The sequence below is a fragment of the Opisthocomus hoazin genome, chromosome Z, assembly GCF_030867145.1.
Source record: "Opisthocomus hoazin isolate bOpiHoa1 chromosome Z, bOpiHoa1.hap1, whole genome shotgun sequence".
Lineage (NCBI taxonomy): Eukaryota > Metazoa > Chordata > Aves > Opisthocomiformes > Opisthocomidae > Opisthocomus > Opisthocomus hoazin.
This window is the reverse complement of record NC_134454.1, coordinates 33,424,093-33,451,692: the sequence shown is the minus strand read 5'-3', so window position 1 is coordinate 33,451,692 and position 27,600 is coordinate 33,424,093. Positions and strand designations below refer to the sequence as shown.

At 40.6% G+C, this 27,600-nt stretch overlaps 1 protein-coding gene across 1 annotated transcript in view; it reads left to right on the top strand.

The window, feature by feature from the left end:
- The window catches only part of SVEP1 (sushi, von Willebrand factor type A, EGF and pentraxin domain containing 1), a 133,753-nt gene that overhangs the window by 39,206 nt on the left and 66,947 nt on the right, over window positions 1-27,600 (top strand). Inside the window, exons 4-13 of the mRNA XM_075410818.1 lie at window positions 9,976-10,134; window positions 10,380-10,559; window positions 15,124-15,303; window positions 19,480-19,677; window positions 22,083-22,201; window positions 23,644-23,773; window positions 24,437-24,544; window positions 24,730-24,861; window positions 26,205-26,399; window positions 27,411-27,532. Coding sequence (XP_075266933.1) covers window positions 9,976-10,134; window positions 10,380-10,559; window positions 15,124-15,303; window positions 19,480-19,677; window positions 22,083-22,201; window positions 23,644-23,773; window positions 24,437-24,544; window positions 24,730-24,861; window positions 26,205-26,399; window positions 27,411-27,532 — 1,523 coding nt within the window. The remainder of the gene's footprint in view (window positions 1-9,975; window positions 10,135-10,379; window positions 10,560-15,123; window positions 15,304-19,479; window positions 19,678-22,082; window positions 22,202-23,643; window positions 23,774-24,436; window positions 24,545-24,729; window positions 24,862-26,204; window positions 26,400-27,410; window positions 27,533-27,600) is intronic.

Genomic DNA, 27,600 nt, shown 5'->3' with positions numbered 1-27,600 from the left:
AAGACCTTTCTGTATTTTCAGAATTTGTTGCACACTTTTGGCACAATGCATTTTAGAAATATGCAGGGGCATTAGGACATAAATCACTATTCAAGTTCTAATCCAAAGTGCTGGCATCAGCTGGTATCCATGGCTAATAGGCATATTTATGTTTGCTTTGGGCTTGCCCTCCAAATGTATCACCAAGGCTAGATTTGATGTCTGTGCAAACAGCAAACCTATAAACACTGTCAAAACGCCACTGAAATTTAAACAAAAAGAGCTTCATTCAATGAATGCCATTTCTGTGTATACAAATTGCACAAGTTGTTACGATATGTCTTGTGAACTTGTAGCTTGAATGAAGAATGGGTAGGCTTCTTTTTAAGTTATATTACAGTACATGGAATCAGGATTTTCTTTTTTTTATTCCTGAGTAAGCCATATGCTTTGAGACAAAAAGAAAAGTTACCCTGTGTAAAAGTGTATATGGTAATTTTTATGATTGTAGAACATTTAAAACACTTTTAAAAGATTTGTGTCTTTGCAATGCACATGTATGGTTTAAGTATGAATCTGTTTACGTTACTCACAATGTTTTTAACATATAATAGTTGGTCTGCTGTTTTAAAAAGTTTTAAAACTGGGCGTAAATGGATTTTCTGTATATTCTCAGTACTGCTGCGATTACCAAGGAGGATATTTTGCAGTCAGAATCATTGTCTTGCAGTAATCCTATCTTAATGTATTTGCCCCAAGCCTACCCAAGGATGCTCTCAGCACAGTTGTGACTTACAGCCAGACCTCCCTGTGAAGGAAGGTCCCTGTAGGCATTCTGGGTTTTACAGCTCGGGCTTACATTCTTCAACAGGCAGGTTGTTCCCCACACTGTGTGTGCTTGAGGTACTGAGATGGGGTGTTCACCCAGGGGACTACATCTCCTTCCATGCAGCTTTCCAGTTCTATGTGGCCAGAAGGTCGAGGGAGGGGATTCTGCCCCTCCACTCTGGTGGGACCCCACTTGGAGTCCTGCGTCCAGCTCTGGAGTCCTCAGCACAATAATGACATGGACCTGTTGGATCGGGTCCAGAGGAGGCCACAACAATGATCAGAGGCCTGGAACACCTCTCCTGTGAGGACAGGCTAAGAGAATTGGGGCTGTTCGGTCTGGAGAAGAGAAGGCTCCAGGGACACCTTCTAGCAGCCTGACAGTACTTAAAAGGAGGCCTATAGGAAAGATGGGGACAATCTTTTTAACAGGGCCTGTTGTGACAGGACAAGGAGTAATGGTTTTAAACTAAGGGAGGGTAGATTTAGACTAGATGAAAGGAAGGAATTTTTTGCAATGAGGGTGGTGAGACACTGGAACAGATTGCCCACAGAGGTAGCTGATGTCCCCTCCCTGGAAACATTCAAGGTCAGGTTGGACAGGGCTCTGAGCAATGTGGTCTAGTTGAAGATGTCCCTGCTCACTGCAGGGGGGTTGTTCTAGATGGCCACTAAAGATCTCTGCCAACCCAAAACATTCTGTGATTCTATGATTCTTCTGCCCTATGGGAGAGGATCCAAGATTCTCATTTTTATCATGAACAAGTTATTTCTGGTGAAAGTTTGTTAGGACTGTCTGAAGTGCTTTAAGATCTAGAGCTAGATCATCTCAAAGTGTCATGCCAAATGCTGCAGCCTACTTGGTAGTGATTGTTACAGTATCGTGTATAGAGGTAGCTAACCTTTGGACTTGTTTCAGCCTGCTCTCCTCAGTGAGAGGAAATTTGTAAATCTAATAAAGAGATGAAGCAAAATACATCAAATAGCAACAGAGGAGACACCTAGCTTGTTAAATTTTCCAGTCATGTTGCTGTGAGAAGCATGCTTAAGGAGTACTGACAAAGAACAGATGGATGAGCAGGTTCAATGCTGTCTGAAATTAATGCAGAGCACGTGCTGGGGGTAACAGGAGGCATTAAAGAGTTGGAGAACATGCTGGGACTTAGAAAAAATCTTTCCCTGATCCCTACACTTAAAGGCAAGCTCAAGGTTTTCTTCTGCAGTCTGTACACAAGTCATACATGTCAAATGTTTAACTAAAGCCACTTCCTTGCATTTTTCTTGAAATCCTAGCATGCTCATGGCTCATATATTTTTTATGGCACCATATATGTGGCAAACTGCAGAAAGGTGGATTACAGTATCTGCCAAAGGTTTCGATTTTTTTCTGCTTAGCTTTCCAAAGGCATTTCATGGGCACAAAGTGCCTGTTCTGACAAACCTACTGTGTTGGAGATTTAAAAAAAAAAACCTTCTCAGATTACTTAAATGTGACAACAAAAGCTGCAACTTCTGGATGCTGTCTGTACAGTAGAGACCCAGGGTATGGAAAGTCTTTGAGAAGCAGGCTTAAAGATCTTCATGTGCAGGTCCAGTAATGTACACTTCAGAGGCTGGTGTAGTCACTTTTTCTGCTGGCCCAATCCGAGCATTTTTTGGCTTGTAAATGCCAGGGGAGAAACCAACAACTGTGATTCATTGTTTGGTTTAGTAGAATAGACTTAAAAATTACAAAATCCTGTGGTACTTTGGTGCCCCAGGTTTGCAGAATACCATACTGGCAGCAACAGCCAAGAAATACTACTGCAAAATGTATGGAGATGGCAGGGAACTGGGGAGTTTCATGCCACTGTGGCTTCCATCAGTGTGGGTTCCATCAGTTTGCTTCCCATGACATTCACATTCTTCCCTTGCAGAGGCCGCTCACAAATTAAATGGGCAGCACTGCACGCTAGTACTGCAGGACATCCCAAACTCTTCTTCTGCTGCAGCAGTAAGGGGGAAAGCACCAGGAAGTCTCTATCTGCTGGGTGTGGAATGGGAATCTCCATTTCCTCTGTGACACCATGCATTCTCCTTGTAAAGCATATTTTATTTGGTCGGCCATTGTCACAGGGAATATGTAACAGCTCCTTGTTCCTACTGCTGCTTCTCATAGAGTGTGCATCTGGCCCTTAGGCAGATTTGGTCCTGTAGTACTTTGTCATGGTGAGCGGTGCGGATATCAGGGTAGAAAGATGCAGCACACAATAATACACTGTGACTTCTTTGTACCCCCTTCCTCATGAAAGTTTTTACTTCTGTTTAGTAAAATGATTAAGCTTTGTAGTCAGGCCCGTTCATGGTGCCAAATTTAAAACATGACTGATAGCAGATACAGCTACTGCAGCACTTGTTTCACACACACAAAGGTCAGGGTGATGTATTTTCTAATTTTCTTTCTTTTTTTTTTTGCTGTTGCCGATGCACAAGAATCTTAGATGAAGTAAAGCAGTGGGAGAGAGCCCGCACCTTCAGGCTGTAGTTACCCTCGAAGAGCATAAATGTGAGTTAATTCGAGGTTTTGGTTGTCCTGATGTTGTGCACTATAATTTGAAGTAGTTCAAGGCACACACTGGATCTTCCACATAACGTCCAATGAATGAATAGAAGTACAAGACTGCATATGCCAGGTCAAAAATCCATGTAACCAAAAATCTCCTGCCCATGTATGATCAGTAACAAAAACTGAGGAGACGGGGAAAGAATTGAATACAAACATCATTGTTCAGAGACTCTGTGACCTATAGATTTCATCATTTTTAGTAGACACCAACAAACCAAGACAAGAATAGGTATTGATGGTATTCTCTGATTCTGGGACAGATTCACCACTTTGTTATGTTGAATGCACATCCATGTATTTAGTGTCACAAAAGTAGTTACAGTAGTGTGAAACCAGTTTGATTAAATGAAAGACTCGGCTTTCTTTCCTCGTTTAAGAAGTTTGGGGATTGAGTTATAAAGACTGTTTATGTATTTGTGACTTGCATCAGTGTGTCATTTCATTTAGGCTTTACATATATGGGGAAAGAGTGAGAATTAGAGACTACAATCATCACAGTAACAGTGTATGAATAGAGCTCAGCTTGATGCAGGAGAGAGCAGGACATTGCCTAGCTGATTCCTGCCATATCCTGCAAAAGATAAACCCTTAATCGTATCCTTCATTAGCATCAAATGTGGAAAATAGAGCTCATGGCAGGGATTACTTAGTAAATGTAGTTACTGGGAGAAATTATGCATTTAACAAAACACAAAATCCCTCAAATTAATCCTTGAAATACATGGAGTTTGACTCTCCTCTCGTTTATACTGGGATAAGTGAAGAATAATTCCATTTCTGTGACTTAGACAGACTAGTGTAGTTGGAGAGGAAACTGAGCTTGCCTGCTCCGCAGGATTTTAAAAGATCTACATTTTTAAGGCAGAATTGTTTATACTTAAAATTTGTACTCGTACATTCAGAGGAATAATCGTGACCCTGTGTCACAGAGTAGAACCCTTTGACATACAATCTCATATAATTTGACGTATAACATCATATAATTATAACCAGTTTAAATCCAGACTGGAGTCTTCATGCCATCGTGTGGGTTCAATACAGGTTGGCTCAGCTTTACCTCTAGTATTTGCAGTTTAAAAAAAGCCAGATGGAATAATATGTGTCAAGTGTTTGGTGAATCTCTGAAACATATCTTGTTTTATGTTGTCACTTTTTCAATGGTAAATGCTTCTTACTTGAAGATTAAAATGTCAAATTTGTCATTATTGTAGGCAGCAGAGCAGAAGAATTCCTACTGAATTTGAATGTCTGTCCTTTGATTTTTTTGGTGGATTTTCCTCGCTTTCCATGTCCGTTCAGCTTCAGGCAGTGTCTTGACTTATAGTTATGCTGTCAATACATATGCATTGACTGAAATGTTTTTATGCCTACCCTGTGGGTCTTTGTTTCTAGCAAACTTGTGTCATATTTCCTTTCCAGTGATTTATTCTCTATGCAAAATGTCGGGTTTTTTGATGGATAAAGGAGCAAGAAAATGTGTTCTACTGGTGGCCTAAGAAGTCATCAAGCCCTGTAGTGTTCAAAGACACATGCTGGATTTCTTACATTTTTTCAGTTAGTTGTATACCCTAGGACGGCATAACTGAGGAGGAAAATGGAGGAGGCATGCTGAAGTAAGCATGTATTATTTCATGCCCATTTGTGATCAGAAGGTTATTACACTGTCATTATCACAGACAATAAAATATGAATGTGAACCATTGATGAATATCTACCATGTTATGAAAGTGAGTTGTTGATGACAACTTCAACGTGAGCCATCTTTGTGTACTTAGGGATTCTGGGACGTGCACTTGTTGGAGTTAACACACTAATCCCTGCTTCCAGATATCCTTTCATTCCTGTAGCAAAGAGGTAGTCCTCTGGTGTAACTCAGTATTCGCTATTTTGGTCTCAGAAGGAGAATTGCATGAAACAAAAAGTGTTTCCTTGCTTCTGGGCACAGGACAACATGGTTTGCATATAGGCAGTAGTTAAATCTTTTGTTGAGAAGATCATAAATGCAAATGTGCACAGAAGTGTCCTCTTTGTATAAAGACTGCTACTGTTAAAATTATTTCCCCATTGTAAAATTCTTGCCTTTTTGGTCATTCTTGACAGTGCCACGTTGATCCTTATTTACACTAGGGTTCATTCACACATTGGTTTGAGCCTTTTTATACCATCACATTGTTGGCAAGGGGAAGCAAGCTTTGAAAAAAAATTTAAATTGTTTTTACAGACTTAGCACAGGAGGAGATGATCTCTCCCTGCAGTCAGTTTTTGCTGGTGTAGAGGGCATGTCAGTGAGTGCATCCTGGTGACTAGAATGCAGTGAAAATTTGACACTGTTTGATTCTTGCAAGAGCCCCCAGAGACACCTATATGATTAGCCATGGATGGACCACATGTGCTCTCCAGATGTGCTTGCCCCTCAAGTTTTCCCTTGCCTCTGAATGCATTGCTGTGTGCAGAGTTGCTGTAGTGCTGTCTGGAGCAGGAGGGAACTGGTCTGCAGTCTAGCTGGGTTGGGTATGGACAAGTCCAGGCTACAGCAGATGGCTGGAGCTCTGTTCCATGACTGATTTTGGATGATTTTACCCTAAGCTGTGGGCAGGCTAACCTCTATGACTGATGGAAAGGCACAGAGGTCAGCATGCTTATGTTCCATTCTTAAACCATATCTTGGCAACACCAGGTAGACTGTGCGATCTCACACACTTTGAAATAGCTCTGTAATCAAGTGTAATCTTGTGGAAATTTTGAATGTAGCCAGCGTGGAGCTTCGTAGCTGAATATATCTAGGGGAGTTATGGGATCAATGAGCAGTTCAGAAACTCAGTCTTGGAAAAAATTTTACATAAAAAGCCAAGATAGGATGTAGTTTGACTTTTTAGAAAGGCGGTGGGAAGTACTTGATGCGTACAAAAGAACCAGGACATTTGGGGAAACCTATCTTTCCCAGTAGACACTAATAACCATTTTAACAGTATTATTTACCTCCTGCTGCTTCGCTGGAATGAACAAATTCTAAGTGTTGTTTCAGAATGAACCATTTTTGTCAAAGCCAGACTGAGTCAAAGCCATAAGCAAATTACTGGGTTGTTGTTATAAATTTCCACGTCATAGAATGGATAATTGTTTCTATCCCATAGTTCCCAAAACAGAAACAGAAGAGAGCTGCTGCTTCTTCATCTGAGGTGAGATTGCAAGGAGAAAAGTTAGGTTGGGGTTTTTTTGTTTTGTTGCGTTTTTTAATTAGACACTTCTTTTAGATATAATTTTATATGCCACACATAGAACAGAAGAGACTAATTTACTTCCACTAGCTCAGAGAGGACAGCTTTGTCACACAGCAGGTCCCCTGTGATGCTCAGCTTGCACTCTGTCCTGTGTGCTTTTGGATGCACTTCATCACTTTGTGCTGGATGCTGATTACTTTAGCAAGGATGCACGGAGACTTACACAAAGTGCCAGAGGAAGTATTTCAGAGATTTCAGAGTAACACCTCTGATACTTTGCCAGTGTGGAAGTGATCATCTGAAGCGTGAGAGAATGCTTCAGAGAGGCCTAACATCCAAGGAGGGGATTTCTGCACAGAAGAGAGGAAAGAAGCAGTAACAGTCAAAGAATGTCTTGGATGGGAAAAGCATGTGAACTATATGAAAGGGATTTTTTTGCAAGTGCTTTTCTGACAGTCCCAAAACAGAAATGAAAAATTACCACCTCTTATTCTGATTGGATTTTTCTACTGGTTTTTCTTCCTGAAATGCTTTGGTTTGTGCTTGCGTCCTTTACTGCTTAGACGTTTTCATTCTCTTCTTACAAGTGTATTTAAAATACAGATTTGTGAAGCCATTTTACAGTACCCAAAATCACCTCTTAACTGCTAGCCACTCGGTTGCTTTCTTCAAAATAAAACTGCAGATTTTTCTCAAAAGGAAACAAAAATATTATCTCTGGAAGCTGTTCAAAAGACCATGCTCCTTCTGGAAAGAAGTGCTAACAGTTCATACAAGCTGATTTTTTAAGGTATAATCCATAGAATTTGGCGTATGAAAGTCACTTCTCCCGTGACAGGTGAGGACAAAGGAGGGTGGGGCTTCTTTTGCTTTTGTTTTTCAGGTGGTTTTTTTTTACAGTTGCCTTGAAATCAGTAAGTCGTTTTTGTTAATAAGACAAGAGTCAGAGTGTCTTAGCAGCTAACTCATAGAACAAACCTAGCTGGCCCAATATCTACCAAAAAAGACTGGTAGTGCCAGAATCTCTGAACTCTAGGAAACATACCTCAATAGGAGAGATTTGCTCCAGAAGCAGAGCACACCTGACTGTGTAAGGAGGAAGGCACTTCAGGGTGTTGGTCGTTGGACAGTTCTTCATACCATGCAGAGCGACATCAGATGGGACAATGTGACTGTACCGAGTGGAGGAAATGAGAGGCTGACTTGGAGTCTGCAACAGAAGGTGTGGCCATTAGGAAGATTTGTAAACAGTGAAATTAATAAAATGGGAGCTTTTTACGCTGAGTTTCAGTGAAACTTAATATTATGTTTATTATTATTTTTATATTTATTATTATGTTACTCTTTGCTGGATAAAGAACTGGCTGAATGGCTGAGCGCAGAGAGTGGTCGTGAATGGAGTTAAATCCAGCTGGTGGCCGGTCACAAGTGGTGTTCCCCAGGGCTCAGTTTTGAATCCGGTCTTGTTTAACATCTTTATCAGTGATCTAGATGAGGGGATAGAGTGCACACTCGGTAAGTCTGCAGCTTGAATTACTGTCATCTTGCAGTAATATTACACCAATCTGGGCAGGAGTGTCGATCTGCTTGAGGGTAGGAAGGTTCTGCAGAGGGATCTGGACAGACTGGATCGATGGGCCGAGGCCAACTGCAGGAGGTTTAACAACGCCAAATGCCGGGTCCTGCACTTGGGTCACAACAACCCCATGCAACGCTACAGGCTTGGGGAGGAGTGGCTGGAGAGCTGCCCAGCGGAAAAGGACCTTGGGGTGCTGGTGGACAGCCGGCTGAACATGAGCCAGCAGTGTGCCCAGGTGGCCAAGAAGGCCAAGGGCATCCTGGCTTGTATCAGGAATAGTGTGGCCAGCAGGAGCAGGGAGGTGATGGTGCTTCTGTATTGGGCACTGGTGAGGCCACAGCTCGAGAACTGTGTTCAGTTTTGGGCCCCTCGGTAGTACAGGAAGGACATGGAGGTGCTGGAGCGTGTCCAGAGAAGGGCAGCGAGGCTGGTGAGGGGTCTAGAGAACAAATCTTACGAGGAGCGACTGAAGGAACTGGGGCTGTTCAGTCTGGAGAAGAGGAGGCTGAGGGGAGACCTTAGCACTCTCTACAACTACCTGAAAGGAGGCGGTAGTGAGGCAGGTGCTGGTCTCTTCTCCCAGGTAACTAGCGATAGGACGAGAGGCAATGGCCTCAAGTTGCGTCAGGGTAGGTTTAGATTGGATATTAGGAAAAATTTCTTTACTGAAAGAGTGGTCAGGCATTGGAACGGGCTGCCCAGGGAGGTGGTGGAGTCACCATCCCTGGAGGTGTTCAAAAAATGTGTAGATGTAGCACTTCATGATGTGGTTTAGTAGACATGGTGGTGTTGGATGGATGGTTGGACTCGATGATCTTAGAGGTCTTTTTCAACCTATGATTGTGTGTTTATTATTAAGTTATTTAATATTATGTGATCTTCTCAACATGTTTCCTAAACTTTACATCAGGGGGTATGTTTTTTCAGCACAAGTGTCTTTGAGTTCAGTTTCAAATGGTAACCTGATTAATCAATACTTCACTTATCAGCACCTGTTGATTACTCAGTCTAGTGTTTCTCCTTGTGAAATAAATAATTATGGTGGTTTCCTGGTGCATAGAATTCAAGGCAGGTCGAGATAAGACTCAGACTTACCTAGCTAATCTGAAGTTCTCAGGTGGGAAGTGCCTTTTCCCAATGGATTTTCCCTGGCCTTGAATACCTCATAATCTCTTTAAGGCTTGTGCATGTGGATGCACAGAGTTAGAAAATATTGAATGATATATAAATCAGTGCAAAAGCATCAGGGAGCAGTTGCTTTTATCAATTAATTCATCTTTTGTGGTTTGTACATTTTAGCAAGTATAGTGGGTAGATCATATATAATCATAATATGTAAATCAAGAGCAAGATTTTTTGCTAGCTTGTGGTGTAGTTTTGAATGGCAAGGATTTTGTCTGAACTAATTTTTTACACTTCTAAATCAATAGTGTCTTCTTGAGGTCAGCACAGGTTTGATCAATGAAAATCTGGTGTGTCTTCTGGGACTGGACTTCTTTTCAAGAAGATTAATCATGGATTTAATATCAGTCCCCAGGCAGTCACTGGAGAGACCTCCACTGAGTTTAGTGTGCTTTAGTTCATGCCTGTAAGAACTCTACAGCACTTTAAATGGAGAATGCTCCTGCCTTAAGTGACACTGGATGTAAGAGGTAGAAAAAAAAAAAGTAAAAAGAATAAAGCAACACACCTGAAAAACTATCCTAGCTGTGAAAGGTGGATAACCTGACCTCCTTTCTGTCATGTTTTCTTTTGCTCAACAGCGTGTCCACCAGGAACATACAAGCCTGAAGGTTCACCAGGTGGAGTCAGCACTTGCATCTCATGTCCTGATGAGAATCATACTTCTCCACCAGGAAGTACATCCATTGAGGACTGTACATGCCAGGAGGGATATCGTGCTGTAGGGCAAACCTGTGAAGGTAAGAGTTTCATTCCAGGAACAAGAATACCCCTGGAATGCACAGTGCAGTGCTGGGACAATTTTGTTAGCTGTGTTTGCACTGTGAAGGACATGTCAAATAGCATGCAAGATTTTCTGTGTCATTCCAAAACAGCAAAAGTACCAAGATGCAAGTCAAGTTGGAAATGGAAATAATTGTTTTCCTTCAGTAGCCTATTGCACTCTAGCTAGCATCATAACTCTGTTGTGGTTTTAATTGTTTAGTTGTTCACTGCCCTGAACTGAAGCCCCCTGAAAATGGTTACTTTGTCCAGAACGTCTGCAACAATTACTTTAATGCTGCCTGCGGGATCCGATGCAAAGCAGGATTTGATCTCGTGGGAAGCAGCATCCGGCTTTGTCAGCCAAATGGCCAGTGGTCTGGATCAGAGGCTACTTGCAAAGGTATGGATGTGGTGCATTTGAACACTCTACTTCTGTTAGATTAGTTTGTTCTAACAGTGATTTTCTCTGCTCACTACCTAGTTGGGCATGCAGATCTGATCCCATTAGCTCTTGGGTGAAAGAATGTTCCAAAGGTAAAGTCCCACTCCAGTCACTCCATTTCCCTCCTTCCTGAACTGGAGGGAGGACGTCTACAGGAGAAAATGCAGAGCAGTATTTACTAGGCAGGCAGTCTTTTGCAAATTAATCTACAGTCTCCTGCCTTAAACCTTTCTCTACCTAATTTCTATGAATTTTTTATCTACCTTATGTAAATCCGTCAAAGGTACAAAGTAGTCATATATATAACTAGACCTTGCCATGTGGGTGTTTTAGAATATCCACCAGACTCCTGGCATAGATGGGCATTGGCGTTGAGAGCCATTAACCATGGAAGAATTCCATTTCGCTTATGAAAAATAGGAAAACTTGGGCCTTGAGCGTAGTCTTCAGAAGAATTTTGAGTGGAGTTTCACTAGGGAACAGCTGTCAGTATCCTAGAAGTTCATTGTAAGAGAAAGTCAGCTGGGAAAGAAATAAATATAAGGTGTGAAAGGGAGGAGACATGAGAAAGAGCATCTTGAAAAATGTTATTTCTGGAGCTCCTACAAGAACACAGTTTTGTTTTGTTATCACTTGTCTCTGCCTTTATTTGGGTTCTTGATGATTTAGAAGGGGAGCTACATCCCCATGTAGTCCTGTCTGATATGTCTTCCTAGGAGGGCTTGAAAAAACAGATAGCAGCCCTTATCTCCTCAACAGCCACAGGTTCAACATGTTTAACTTGAGCTGGATGCACTTGGCATTACTATGCTGCACTGGAAGCTGTTAAGTAAGAAGTCATCAGCTCCTTCTGTAACTCTTGCCCTGGCCTCGAGTTCAGGGAGAGGGTCGGGGTAGATCCTTGAAGGCAGTAGCACTTTATGCCACTACAGCAGACACTGGAACCCTTAAATAAACAGCAAATCGTGGTTCTCAAAGGAGTGATCTGAGCTAGAGATCAGTTTCTCAGGACATTCTTATACAGCAGTTCACTTCTGCTTATGTTATAGGACTCTTATTCGGATAATCCTGGAAAACTTAGTCTGTCTTTATAGCTTCCAGTGAAAGAAGGCAGGAAGGAGAAGCTTACAGTAGAAAATAAATTGCTGGCCAGTACCATGAGGTTATCCTAAGAAACTAGATTTAGAGCTGTTGACTTTCCAGCGGTCAAAACATAGCCTGAAGATCTGTGCTACTTCAGGTAGACTGGAATACTAGGAAAGAGAACCTGCCTGTCAAAGCTTCTATCACACAGTAGCATCCAGTGGAAAAAATCTGAGGAAAGCTGCAGTCAGCTACAAAGAAGGATTTCTTCATCTTTACTGTCTGTAGAGTACTGGAAGATTCTAGTACTTGGAAAACTTTCTGAAATATTTAAAAATATTCACCTATGTGTTGTTGGTGCATAAGCTTCCTTTAACAGGTAATTTATCTGGAATGTGGGGGAAAAGTCTGCCTTGAGAGTTAGTATTCTTTGAAGCACTGAAAGGACATATTTTTTATTTTCTTGTGCCATTCTCCATAATACTGAAGACTTCCAATTAAAAAAAATGTAATAAAAATCCTACTTCTGCATGTGCTACATCTGCTAATCTCAATTCACTCAGACTATGAAAGGGAGCAAGATCAAAGGCACAGTTTATAGCTGTCTTGTTAATCCCAGGAGTATTTTATTGCATAAATTAAGAAGGGAGAGTGACGGAAAATCCCTTTGCACCGCTATGGATCTTGACATTAAACACTCCTCAGTTGCTCTGCTAACTAAAATGTGCTGTGCTATTGGAAAGTGATTAATGCAGTCATGTTGTGCAATTAACAGTGACCCATGAAAAAAACAACTACAGAGCTTGTATTTCATCCAGAAAAAAGTGTTAGGAGAATACCCAGAGCAAACAGAATATACTGTTCTTGTTGTTTTCACGGGCTTTATGGAAATATTTCTTGGTCATGGAAAATTGACAAGAGGATGGTTTTGTGTTTAATGCATGAAGCCATAAACAGGATAACATGGGCTCAGTTACACGTTTCTGACAGAGCCATACTGAGACACTGAGTAGATGTGAACACTGAAACGCTGAGGAGGCAGGAGCACTACAGCTGTGCAGTCCTTCCAGTAGAGGTGACTAGACTTACCAGGTAGTGGGAGTGAGTGCTTTCTCTGTAAGCACATTAACATTGCTGAGAGCCTCCTCAGTGCTCTTAATTCATTCAGGCTTCTTCAGTAATGCCATGGAGTTTGGTAGCATTTGCTTTCTTTAACACAAATTGGGTGTAAAAGGCTTCCACAGGAACCATAGAAGAGAAAGCCTGTTCTCTTGTGTATAAAGCACGTGTGATTAAGCTGTAAAACTCTTTCTTACTCACTCTACTACAGTTAAGGTATGGTATATTGGGAAGCTGCTCTGAAGCTCAGAGTGCCTCTCGCAAGATGGAAGTTTCAAGATCTTTCTAGTACTCTTAAAATGCACTTCCTAGAGGGTGCCTGTGTATAAGCATGCACAAGAGGAATAGTACTTACAGACAGTAAGCGTGAAACAGTGGTAATACAAAGATATGTTGGGTGCAGCTGAGTGGCTTTTTTCCTTTTGTTCCTATCCAATATACATAGATTTTGCTGCAGCAGACTTTTTTCCCCTCTCAGGTGCCACTATAGCTGTTTTCAAAAAAGTCATAATTTAATGTGTGTTTTTTGTAGCTTTGAGGCACTTGTAGTTGTTGGCATTTATACAGTTGGCTTTCATTTGAAGGAGCGCTCAGGTATCTGCCCGTTTACTAGTTTTAGGGTGTGTAGTGATCTGTTCAGTCCATGTGTCCACTTGCAGGTGTGTCGTGTCTCATCAGTATGCAGAGTAAACAACCGCTGTGAAAAGGCGAGAAAGCTGCCAAGCTCATTTACTTTCGAGTGCATTTGGAGAGGAGCTTGTGATTTGCCTCCTAGCTGGTGGCAGCGAGAATGGATTAGTTGATAAAATCGGCATCCCAAACCGCAGCGGAGAAGTCATCTAGATCTCTGAAGCCACTCATCACCAGAGCTTGCCCCACTGCCAGCAAGGTCAACAGAAGCTGTGGAAAACAATTCAGGGAGAATAGAGTTTGGGGAACTGTTTTTTTCCACTTGTTTTGGAAAATCAGCAGCTGGTTCTTGGAGAGGCATGAATGACTGAAGGAGGAGGTGCACGAGGACCCCAGCAGGCATCTACACATTTGGGCTTGCTGTGACCCATCATCACGTAGTCATGACCAGAGAGTGGTTGTGTACAGCTGAACTGTTCAAGGGACTCAAAGGCCAGGCAGTGTGTATGTAGCTCAGTCTTGTCCAGAGGGGAGCAAGGGGACAAGTGCAGAAGCATAAGATACTGCCTGAAGAGGAGAGCTGGAGGCAGTGCAAAGTAAAGAGGTCCTAGTAGACCTCTTGAGGTTAGGACACTGAAACAAAGAATATAAATCCAGGCCATATCAGTGCTACTACGGTTTTCTTCTTACAATCCTTCAGCTATTTAAGGTCAATCTTAATTACAGTGTAGCTTTGTGTTAAGTTGCAGCATCAGGATTCAGTAACAAAACTGTCAGACAATCTGAGGATCACACTCCATGACCCACTTCCCGTTCTGCACATGCGTCCTGCACAGGACTGCGTTCTCCTCGGTATCGTGCTGCTTGCAGTGTTTGTGAGACATGGCAGGAGAAAGTCCTCTGTGCTGAGCAGCATCCAGGACTGCCTCCACAAGGAGCCCTACATCTGAAAAAGTCTCTTTGTCTCAGCAACATCTAATTTGTTCCTTTTCATGTCTCCTGGTCCCTTTATCTGTGAATGCTGTGTATTCCTTCTTCCCCTCTCTGTCTCCCCCACCATGACGAATGTCTGGTGTTTCTGGTTTGTGGAGGCTCACACATGTCTGTGTCTACAACAATCCAGAGTGCCTGAGAATGTTCCTGAGTACTGGGACACTGTCATCTGCCCTGTTAATAAGCTCTTAGCCTCTTCCCTGGCGTGCACTGAGCCTGTACCAGATTGCTAGTTGGCAATCCCCCAAAGAACTCCCAGGCATGGCGGGGAGATTAGAAACTTCCAAAGACACACACTTTTCCACAGGATGCCATTTGCCTGCAGCTGTCCCATTTTGAAGTCTGATAGACATTACTAGCAGAGGCCACGCACTGTGTGCAGATGCCGCTGATGGCTAGGAACATTTCTGAGCACAGTCAGTTTGCTAGCCTGGACTTTTATCAGAACTTAGGTGAACTTGGAAGTGTCTGCCCAACCTCATACATGCTATATAAGACTGTTTCAGGAAGAGGAAGACATCAAGCCTTTGAAAAAAAGTCAACCCCATTCCAGCCCTAGTGCCTAAATGTGTACAAACTACTGTAACTAGTGTACAAGCCAGTGCCGGTCCCACCCCTGAAAACCATGGCAAATTAGTGTAACTCTACTGAATCTCAGTGCTGCAGGGTGAACTGGTGGTTTTTTTTCCCTTTGCAGTTCGAACATGTCCCCAACTTCAGGCTCCTGAGAACGGATACATTAATTGTTCAACAGCTGATATCTCCTATAAGACAGTATGTTTTGTGACCTGCAATGAGGGCTATGAAATAGAAGGAAATACCAAACTCACGTGCCAGGGAACATCACAGTGGGATTCAAAGGAGCCAAAGTGCATGGGTAGGTATCTGATCACACTCTGTCTGTTCATGTCAGAATGCAGCTTTTTCTGACATGCTGTCACAAGTGAGCAACTGTCCTCATCTGGTGACGCTAAGATAAGGGTGGGTATTTGTCAATGGATGTTTTATGCAGGACTTTGAGGAGAGGCAAAAGAATTTGTAAATAGAGAAAGTGGTCAGATTGTTATTGACAGCTGATAACTTAAAGGTTGTTGCATCTTGTGAGTGTTAAGACACTGTCATACAATGTGTTGTAGGAAACATGCGAGTTGTAGATCTATCTTATGGATTAAATGTGAACAACTAGGGATCTGCATTACCATCTTAAAGCTAGAGATGACCTCCAGACAAGGACTAACATATGTTAGCCAGGCACTGTGAGTGCTGAGTAGAGATGTGGCAGTTGTCACTTTTGCTGAACTCCCAGGAGGAAATAAGAATTTAGGTAAGTTGCGGACCAATCACCTGTAAGGAGAGACTCAGAGGTCACACCAGCGGTGCAGGGATAGATAAGCATATATTGCTGTTCCAGAAATAAATGATTGTAGATTTCAGAAGTACCCATTTAGGACTAGTGACACGTATTAAATAAATTTATAAAGGTAAGGGGAAGAAATACAGTTGAAACACGTCCACGGATAGTCTGCAAAAAAAAAAAGCACAAATTTGAGGTCCAGAAATTTAGAAGCTGATACACTGCTGACTAAAGTCAGAGTGAAGTATATGTCACCTGGGTCCGGTAAATGTGATGCCAGTAGAGTGACTTGGCTTGAACCTGTGGCTGCTTTTTACTGGTTTACTGCAGGCTTAAAAATGTGGACTTTGTGTAAGACAAGAATAAATTTCTAACTGTAGATATGTTCTCTAAAATGATTAAAATAATCAAGTATTAATTTATCAAGAGAGTTTGTTAAGAGATTCTAATCTTTATTCTGTTGAAGACAGTGAAAAAACTTCAATTAACTTCAAAAGGAAGGGACCTTGAAATCCTGTTGGAAGATTATAATTGGGAGATTAGCTGTATTCATCAGTTGAATTCATCCTTCCCAGCTTAGCATTTTGATTATTAAAATCCAGCTCTATGTTATGTTCATAAGATTTCTTCACACCATGCAATATTGCCTCCATTCCGGGATTACTCATGGTGATAGCTTATTTTTGCTGAGTCTGAAAATCTAGTTGTAAGTTACCTTTGATTGTCACAGAGGGAAGAGTGTTAGCTGGAAAACATCTCTGCTGCTTCTTCTTGTGACTGGTGTTTAGAACACGCTTGCTGAGATTCTTGTTCAATATAGATGGGTGGAGTTTTATTCAGGGAAGTGTGCAAATCAGAAGACTAATATCGTAACCTCCTCAAAAAATACACTTTGTACTTATTTTCTGAATGTTCGTCTTATCATGGAGGTGTTCTGCATTTAGTTTCCGTCTGAACAGCTCCTAACTATTATTTATCATCTACGTAAAAGACACCAGAAATCCTCCTATCTGTAAGCATTAGTAATTAATGATTTATTCGTTTCCTACACTTCTGTTACAAGAATGGAGTTGGGTTCAGTCTCTTACCTTGAAACAGATTTCTTGGACCTCAGGGTATTCTCCTAGCTCTCCTGAATGTCTTTCAGTTTGAGTACACATTAGTGCAAAGTTTACCATATTTAAAAGTTAGCTCACTGAGACTGTGCTTCAGCCATCTGTAACCATAACTGACACTGTGGCCTAACATATCCTGGATTGTTTACAGTCACTCCTGTGAGGTCCGTTGTCATATGCATTTTTTCCCAAGGGACTGGAAGTTAGTGCAAGTTTGACTGTTACATATGTTTTAAATTTTTATATTTTTCATGAAAGATGCTGTTAGCAGCAAGTTACTTTTGAGTAGGTTATGTGTGTTATATGTAGCTTGCAAACATAGTATCTGCTGAAAAGGGAAGCTTTGTCAATTGTCTGATTTGAAAAAAATTTCCACTGCCATGTTCTTGTGTTTCCTTCCCCAATGGCAAAAGATTAGTATCCAGCGCATTAAAATTAATGAATTTTGTTCTTGCTTTGTTGAAGGGTTCGTGAAGGTAAAAATATAGATGGCATCCAGAGTGTTGGTGCCACCTAGTGTTCAAAGAATTACTACTCCACACTTCTAATTGCAGCTGATCAATTCTTTCGCTGAAACCTTGTGTTTGCAAAAGTATTGAAGGGAAAAGGCACGATTTGCTTGATGACCTTTTGTTTTGTTGTTGAAGTTCCTCTTGAAGTTAAGAATTATAATGCAGTGTTGTGGTTCATGACAGGCAGTTGCAGACCAAACCACATTCTAGTCTCTACTTAGAGGTACTTTTTTCTGCTCTCTCTATTAATTCCCTATGCACAAGACTAGTATGATGGATATCACTCTGCTCTCCATGAAGTCCAGACTTCCTGGGTCAGCTGGGTCACATTCTGGAACTAAGCACAGACAAAAAAGCTAAATAACGCTATTAGAGGGTTGAGGTTTTTTTCAGGTAAAAATCTATTCCACTTAGAAGAGATTCACTTGGGCTAGATATACCGAAGATTATCCTGGATGTTTGTCAGATGTTTCAGAATAGTGCTCTACTTTGATTTCCTTGGTATAGTTGGATATGTCTCAACCAGGAGGGCTGTTACTGCCTGCTAAAGAGCTGCAGTTTTCTCTGGTTTTCATGCTTACACCTTTCACAGCGTTTCTTCTACATGTTCCCTGGGTAGTATATGTTTTAATACTTTTAGCTTGTCGTTTCAAACATTGTTTTTTCCAGTTTCTGATCTTTCTGCTATTTGTCAGTTAGCTTCCTGTGGTAAGCAACCAAAAGTTTGGGTTTGGGTTTTTTTTTCTTGTGGAGTTGTTTTACACTGCATAGCCAACAGTGTCTGCCTGAATTGAACAAAAGTGTTAACATTTGTGATCTTTGTATCCTGTTGAAAAGAAGTGCAGTTACTAATTGCTTGGACTTTAAATACAATTTCAGTGTTGAGAGTTTAAAAGGACAGGAAATACTTAAAGTGCTTTGACTCTTTAAATTTTGTTTCATGCAGAAGAACCAGTTTTCAGTTACTCGCTGCATATTTTGGGAGGAGAGGAAAGGGATACGAAGCATTCTGAATGCGAATCACTTCTATGTCACTAAACCATTGCTAAGAGATGAACAGAGCTTTCTCTTCTGTAGTTGGGTTGGATTGTTCTTGATGTGCTCTTTGTGTACATACCTGTCTGCTTTCTTCACTGACTAGCTAAAAAGTTAGAAGTCATCTCATTGGCTATAAATAATGAAGCATTTTTCGTGTCTGTTTGTCTGTTAGCTGTTGTAAGAAGCACTACTGAAAGTCTATGAACTGCATTCATGGGATACCCCTTTTTGCCCTTTTTATTAATGCCTCCGTGTTTGAAGTAAAAATAACATTCCTTGTCCCACATGGTAAAAGCAACACCTGAAAATGAAACAAAGCTTTTGTGACAATTGGACCTGTTCACACGCATTGTGGTTTTTGGAAGTGTACATTTTGATGCAAATGGTCTTCAAAATTTCTAGTGAATTCTAGCAATAAAATAGTTCAAAAGTTCCATTTTAAGCCTTTAAGCAACTATCAGCCCTTCCTAACTTTACAGAGAAAGTCAGGTGCCACATATGGTCACCCTGAGTCTTTGCATCTGGGTTTGAACACAGTCAAGACCAAGCACAATTTCATTCAGTTTTGAATTCTGGAGGCAAAATTACATGCCATGCCCCTAACCTACAGTGATCTTGTGACGGGGTGACCTTTTTCTTCTCTCATGCTTATTTTGAGAGACAGTGTAAAAGCTGTAGAAGGTAACAGATACAAGACTATTACCTCTGTAAGAAAAAAAAATCACACCGCAAACAGCAGAAAACTAAGATATAGTGGAGATGCATGAAAAATACCGTGTTTCTGTCCCAGTAAAAAGCTGGAGCATGAAGACAGAAGACCTGATATACTGGGTGCTGTTTACTTCAGTCATCACTGGAGGACAAAGCTTCAGCAGGTCTTACCGTTTTGAGGCACTCATAGCACATGCAGACTCTTAAAAAGTCTGTGTATTTTGTGTTCCCTCTGAATTGCCTTATGACTTTACTTACACAGTTTTTTGAAGGTATGCTTTGTGTATGTCAGTTAAGAGACATGTCTTACTGGTCTTTTGTAGAAATGCGTTGCCCCATCCTCCAGAAACCAGCAGGTCTAACAGTTCTCCCTCCCAGATGTGGGCTGGAGCCTGCCGTTTCTGGAACTCTGTGCCAGTTGAGCTGTCCCCAAGGATTCATCTTGTCTGGAGCTAGAGAAGAACTAAGGTGCATTTCATTTGGGAGATGGAGTGCAAACATCCAGAAGGCTCTGTGTAAAGGTAGAGACCAGCACAAAATAATTTCTGTGTACATGTGTGTAGGATTGAAGGGAACTACACAGCAAATAACTGAGTGAGGGCAGGTTTGAACTGGGAAAAGCATGATTTAAACAGTCTGTAAGAAGTATTGCCTGTCAGATTTATTTGTAGTCTGTAATACAAATGTGGAGTTCAGGGGTTGCTTGTGTGCTATCTTATAGTGCCCATCATCAGCTGTCTCTCCTGGGATCCCTCTTGTAAGTCTGTTTTTGGGAAGCTGCCTACTAAAAGGCCTGATGTGCAGGTGAATTCGAAATTTCAAAGAAGTGAAAGCTCTTAGCTTAAAGATAGTCGCAGTGGAACCCGCAGTTCTAGAAAAAAGAATGATACCAATACTATTACTGGTTTAGCACAGGTTTATGTAAGCCCTGTAGTCAGAGCAACTCTGCAAACACTGTGTAAACCCTGGCTGATAGACAAACTGTAGAGCGATGGTTCATTTCAGATGTCTTTGAAATAACTATAGCTGTTGACATGCCCCAAGCAACAGTGCACAAGAGCTAAGGCCAAAATTGGCTGATACAAGTGTACAGAGTAGGAGGATGGGCAGAAGATGGTTACATGCATTTGAGTATGGTCCTGCCATGTTTACCCACCTGTTCTAGAAATGTTAGGGTACTTAATGCCTTACACACATGCACACTGAGTTAAAGGAGTTTGGCTTTGGATTATAGGAGGATACGAGCAGAAGTGCAGTTTTTCTGGGAATATGCTATTCACCTCTTCATGAGCTATTATGCTCCTAGAACTAATGCTTCCACCCCAAACTGGGGTCCTCACCAGCCACCACTGGGTGAAAGAACAGTACAGAAAGCTGTTAGGGCAGTCATCATGCCAGGTCACTACAGAAACTGAGGTGGGAACTTTATTCTCTGTAATGGCCAGGAAGATTTTACCCTCTCTCCCACTCTGTGATGTACCACATTGTTTTACTGAATCTTTTGTGTAAGCCTGTGCCAAACCACAGTTTTTAATATTTTATGTGATCCCAGCACAAGGCTAAAAGCTGAAGTGTTTGGATCAAGATAAAGCAGCATACTTTGGGTTCAATCCTTTAGATATTACCAGCGCGTAAAACCCCAAAACAAAAGGCACCGAGTAACTCTGAGGATTAGTCTTGTCCAGTAAAAATGAACAGTTGCATTTCAATTGCTTTCATTGTTGTTATTGTCTCTCTCTATTTTGCTTCAAACTTATTTCGCCAGTTCAAAATAGCAATTTTCTTTCTGACTTACTTATTTGTCTTTTTACAGAATTTCACTTTTAAATGGAATTTGCCCCAGCCTGAAGGCTGTGGTCCGGGGAGTATGGACCATAACTAGTAGTTATTTAAAAGAGTGCATTTCTAATAAAATTTTCATCAGAATTAGTTCAGAGGAAGGCAAAATCACTTGTATTTATTGCTTTGCACTCTTACTTACTGAGGTTTAATTGCTTGAGTTGTGTCTTCACTGGAACTACTTAGTAATAAAACTATAAGTGATATCAGTTCTGAGATGTTTTAAAGCCTCCTGGGCATAGATGAGTTCAGAGCTGAGAGCGTCCTTCTCTCATGAGTCTAGAGACCATTTGTCAAACAACACTATAACAGTAAAATGACCTGACCGCAAATGTTTTGGGAGGCCCGGTGCCAAGGTAATGAAGAAGTACTTCAAGTTTGTGAGAGAAATTTGAGTCTTAGATATTGGTGGTGACGTTACCCATATTGTACCACCAGTCCTTTGAAACTGTCCAGAATTGTCACATATGTCACAAGAAGACTCCATTTGTCCTACATAATACCGTGTAGCAGGATTTTATTAAGCAACATTACCATCAGCCAGTGCTGGATATCTTGCCATTGTTTTTTTCAAGTCTGTTCCACACCAGGGAATTTGGAAGTCACTACAGTCTTGTTCATAGTACATATATCATATCACAAATACCCTTTTTTTTCCCTAAGGTCACTGATGATCAGAAACAAGTGTTTTCATCTGAATGCATCATGTGTGTGGGCAGTGAAAGGATAGAGAAGCCATTCCTTCTTAATGAGTGTTTAATAAATGGATGAATAACAAGAAAAACAAATTAATTCCATCGTATTTATTCCTTGTTTTATGGTTGCATGTAGAAACCAGTCTCATTGTGCTTAGTGATGTACAGAAGTACAGCAAAAAAATCCCTTCCCCAGTAGACTATACTGTTGAAGTATGAGCCTGTAGGCAAGAATTAAAAAGGGGCAGAGACAGGAAGTCTGCAAAAATATGTGCCTTGATATTCCAGGCAGCATAAAAAACAGTGGTTATAACAAGTTGCAGTCTAACCATTATGGAGGTTTTATTTCTATAATCCCATATATAATACTAGTTTGTCTTTTTCTGGATCAGATATTGAAGCTCCTCGGATCCACTGTCCACAGAATATGGAGACTGAGACTCTGGAACATCATAACTCTGCTAATATCAGCTGGCAGGTACCAACAGCTGAGGATAACTCTGGAGATGAGGCAAGTTAAAATCCGTACATTTGACTGGAGGCAGTCTTTCTATAGCTAGCTGTTCCAAATAAATTTTATGATCCACTACAATTTCTTTCTTCTGCAGAAATGGAAGAGAAATCTGCTGAAATGTTTGTATCTTGAGAATTCATCATTTTCTTGGTTAGGGTTATGCAGTCACAGGACACTCTGAGTGGTGCTGAAGTGCATAAAATCTCATACAGTTAATTTATGCGGTCACAAGAAAGAATGTGGCCTTGTTTATAAGATGGAGGCAGCTGCTTTAAAAATGAGCTCTTAGAATGTGAAGAAGTTTAATAAACTCTTCTGAGAAGGAAGTAAACCAGTTCATTAATCTAAAAAGCTAATCAGAACACACTGTGATAAGTAAAGACTCGTTTCAGCTTCCCAAGTGAGAAAGAAAAATCTCATTTTCCTATCCAAAGCAAGATTCAGATGTAGGCCTTTGGCTAATATGGATATCAGAGGTCTGGAAACAGAATTACAAAGAAAACTTGCTCTAGATCTGTTTCGTCAAGAGTGACATTTGCTACAGGCTCAGATATGATCAAGTTACAGCAACAGAATGCTTTATCATGAGTCAGCAGAGGAACAGTGACTCTGTGTGCGCTTTGAATTTGCTGCAAACACAGGAGTGTTTTACATTTGGAAACAGTGAGCTATCCCAGTAAAAGAGGTTTAAGTTCACACATTTTTGGCTGTAGCATAGCCATGGTAAGGTACGGTCAGCTCTGCTGACACAGGGTCATTTGTTGAACTGTAGAAACCAAGTGCCTTATCTCTTAGTTGTAGCTGGTTTGTCAAAGCCCCAGTTGTCAGATACACTGCTTTATTCCCATGAAACCAGGTCTTTTAAAGGCAAGTTCCTTAAGACAGTTCTAACCCGTATGAAAGAGCTGTAGACAGCATGTAAGTGTCATTTACTCCAAATGTAGGGTTCCTTTGCCATGTCAGAATGTTTTGAAGCATCTGTGAGCTATTGACTTCTAGATACATGTAGATTAAAAACTGGATGTGTAACTACTTATAGCCCACAACTGTCTGCTCTACTCGTCTCCCAGCTCTGCTGCACTTGAAGCTGAAGAGTTGAACTGCACACAAAGCAGGCTCTGAGCAGATGTAGTGTGTGTTCAGTGCATTGAGGCAATCAAGTCAGTCTTGAGTTTTCTTAATGCGTAGTTCTGTAAACTGCAGAAGGTCAGGGTCCAAATCCTGACTAAATCCCTGTTGCTCTGAAGAAGACAATCTTGAGAAGGGGAACAGAGCACTCTGTTGCAAAGTCCACCCTCATTACTTGAAGAGGCTCTTTGCATTAAGAATGAGTAGGCTTGACATTGAAGGATACTATTTTGTGGCCATTTCTTTAAACATGAGTGTCATAATTACTAACCAGTTTTGTTTTTTTAATAACAAGTGTTTTCCTGTAAAAGGTCTCAGTTCACGTTACCCCAGCTTTCATACCACCGTTTCTTTTCCCGATTGGCGAAGTTGCCATTACTTACACAGCAGCTGACAAGTCGGGCAATGAGGCAAGCTGTACATTCACAGTCAAGGTTATTGGTAAGTCCTGGTAAAAATCACTAGGGAAGAGTCTGCCATGGTTGAAACCTTCTGATTTTGTGCAGAGAGAGACTGTAAGTCACTGTGGTGTTTAAGTGTGCAGGTATAAGCCCAGGAGTAAACCATGTCTGTAAATGTTTTGCTGATCTTGGGTCACAGTTTGCATAGTGTGCAGTCATTAGTCCCAGATGTTCAGTTTGGGCTGTGTTTTGTTCTGTTGTTCATTCTGAAAGTTAAAATTTCTCCTCATATGGCTAGATTAAATGCTTTATTGTGTTGCCACTTACTGCCTTCATCATATATATCTTTTTTTCCTTCTTGAAAGACTTCAAGAGAATTTCCAAGGTTCTCACACATTGCTGGTGCAAATAATTTTTCAGATATTTCTGTCAGACAATTTTGTTATTCAGCAGTCCTGTTAAACAAGTTTTGCTCTGTAGAAAGCAAACAGAATGCAGAAACCATGAGTTCAGTGGAAGAATTAGTCTTGTCCATTCCTTCAGCATTTACCAGCTGCAGCAGCTTACAAGTGTGCACCTTTGTTGTATCTTCTGATGTGAATTTAAAATGGCAGTTTACCTGACTTCTTCTGGTTATAGATTTCATCTCAGTGTCGCAGCAGTTCAGTAAGCTAATGTCATTCCATTCCTTCAAATTCTGCAGATGCAGAACCTCCTGTAATTGACAGATGCAGATCTCCACCACCCATGCAAGCAGTAGAGAATGGGTACCCAGCAACGTGGGAAGAACCGCAGTTTTCAGACAATTCAGGTGAGATAGTGCACCCCAAAACATGCACACAACAGTGGAAGGCTAGGGTGTTTTTTCACTTACTTGTTTTTAAGAACACATAATTTGGAGGACATGTTGCCATTTCCTTCTCCATTTGTTAAGGCTCGGTGTGAGCAACTGTCTTTCACTTATTGATGTTTTAGGTTGTCTTTTAACTCTTCTAGGTGCTCCACTGACTGTCACTAGGAGTCATGCACCTGGAGATCTCTTTCCCAAAGGAGAGACAACAGTACAATACACAGCCGTGGATCCCTCTGGTAATAACAGGACATGTGAGATCCACATAGTCATCAAAGGTTTGTTGTCTTGATCTTCTGGTCATTGTTTTAACTGAGTATCATAAAGGATGCAATACTAGTTTGCTTTTTCCGTTAGTCTCCACTTCTTCTTTTAGTTATTCCCATTTTATAGTGGAGTAACTTCAAGACAGTCAGGATATTTGTTAGTACCAATGAATAAATTGTTTGAGACTGAAGCAGCACAGCAATGAATTTCATCCTGTACATTCAAGTTAGGTGTAAAAGTGCTGAAATTATAATTCATTAAGCAGTAAAACTTACGGTAGTGGATCTCGTTTTTTCCCAGTGACAGATACCGTGTGAAATGAATTAATAAATGTTACTGAAGTCTTACTTCACATCTATAGTTAAAAAGGAAAACGTTCTGTAATTGCCTACAAATACTGTAGAGGATACTAGAACACTCTTTAGTTTTTAGAATCCATCTGCACCTATAGATATACTGGTATATTTGTGTTTATTGCATAGACACCTTTTCCCCAGAGTTCACTGTCTTCTTTAGAGCCCAAACAATAATTTGGCAGATAAAGTATCAAGGATAAAAATTCTACTTCATCTGTGCTTTCTAGTGCTTATGTCTCAGTTGGACACCTGTATAAAAAAAAAATCAGTTAGTGAAGACAGAATTTAAAATCATGCAGACTGGAATTTTGGTTATAGCTTTTAGAAAAAGCAAGTTGCAAATGGATGTGCTAATTTCTGATTTGCTGTAAATCTTAGCATTGGCATTATTTCAAGTTCTACACCACCTCAGACTTTTTGTGGTTCAGTGTTTGTAAAGTAATATTTTCAGACGATCACAATCTCTTTTACAGTTGCGCTGTAAAATAAATCATAACTGAGGTTTTACACTCAGTCTCTCATAAGGTGATTCTGACAAGTCCAAGTGTTGTTGCAGTAGTGCAGAATGGATGACGTTTAGTTTCAGAATTCAAGATGTAATATGGTTTACTGTAATTCATTTTGTGAAAGTTCATGTAAAAATTTAGATTAATGTTTGTATCATGTTACTACGTACACGCTTAAGCATGCACCTTTGATGAAGAAGTACAGAAGGGCTTGGGTCTTGCATTTTTGAGTTTTTGTAATTTCGCATATGTATCACAATTTTTTTAAGTCTTCACATTTCTGGATTTCTAATTCTGGTGGCAGAGTTAGAGAATTTAGCAGTAGCCTAATCCTGCCTTTATGGAAGTAACAAATAATACTTCCACAGGCTTCAACAGAGGCAAGATCAGTTTGATACTATGTACTTTTGGAAATCCTGTCATTGCTGCTTTCCTATGGGCTTGCTTACTTCACCACATTCATCAATGTATAAATCTTTGTATTTTTCATAGGTTCTCCCTGTGAAATCTCCTTTGAGCCTGTGAACGGTGATTTTACATGCACATCAGATGAATCAGGAGTTAACTGCACATTGCACTGTGCAGAGGGTTATAGCTTTTCAGAAGGATCAAGTGAAAACTACTATTGTGCATATGAGGATGGTGTCTGGAAGCCACCTTATTCTCCAGAGTGGCCTGGCTGCTCTTGTAAGTCTTACTGTTCTTAAAATGAGTCTGCAACTCATCAAACACTATGTTTAATGAGGAAGTAAATGACAATATTTTAGAAATTATGACTTCTGTTTAATGATAACAAATCTTTTCTGTCCTCTGCTTTCAAATTGTTACCAATATTGTGAAAGAATGCCTGAAAGTCTCATGTGTTATTTCAGAAGCTGTTTAAAACACAGAAGTTGTAGTGAATTTGAATGCTGGGAATCATAAAATAGCAAAGAAGGCAAAGTAGACAGGGTCTGTCATTAGTTTGGATTGGTATTTGAAACAATTTGTTTACAAACACTAACAGTGTCTTTTCGATAGGAATTTCAACAGTATTTGCAACTTATCGGTCCAAATGCAAAGCGCATGCTGTACTGGTACCTAATTATCACCAAACAGAAGTGTTGATGTGTTTTCTTTGAGACACACACGTGCAAAACTTCAGCGGTGGGATTTCCCACCTTTGCTGACATTTTAATAATAAATGTTGTAGAGCTACATATGAAGCCAGTCTTGGCACCATGTTGCATGCACTTCCATCAGAATGGATTTCTTGGTTTCAGCAAATGAGAGCAGTGTTTCAGCTATGAGCAAACGAGAGTCATGTTTCAGAGCTATCTCTCAATTCAAAATCCATAACTTGGGCACTTGGGAACTTTGATTTGCTTAAATTCTGGATGAGAATTTTTCATATTTAGCCTAGCAGCATTAGTAATAGGACTTTTAAGACTTTCTCTCTCAGTAGAAAGTAAATATCGAGTTTAGTTGACAACTCACAGGCTTCTTCCATTAAGAAAATGCTGAGATAGATAAACGACGGACCTTTTTTTGATGTCTGTTAGCTCTCCCAATAAATTTGATACCTGTTATAGGGTCATATTCAACTGCATTGTTAAAGAGAATGCTTCTTGGCTTAGTGCATTCCAGTTTTAGCCTGAATTGAGTTGCTTTTAGCTCTTGCATGGACCAGTAAAAATTTATTTATCCAACATTTTTCAGTAAATCGGTTTGCAAACCATGGGTTCAAGTCCTTTGAGATGCTCTACAAAGCAACAAGATGTGATGACAGCAGTCTTCTAAATAGCTTTACTGATGCATTCCAGAGTGCGCTTGGTAAAATGGTAGGTTAGTAAATGCTCCTTCCTTTTACATACTTCTTAAAAAATGTATATCATTGTTACATTTCCCA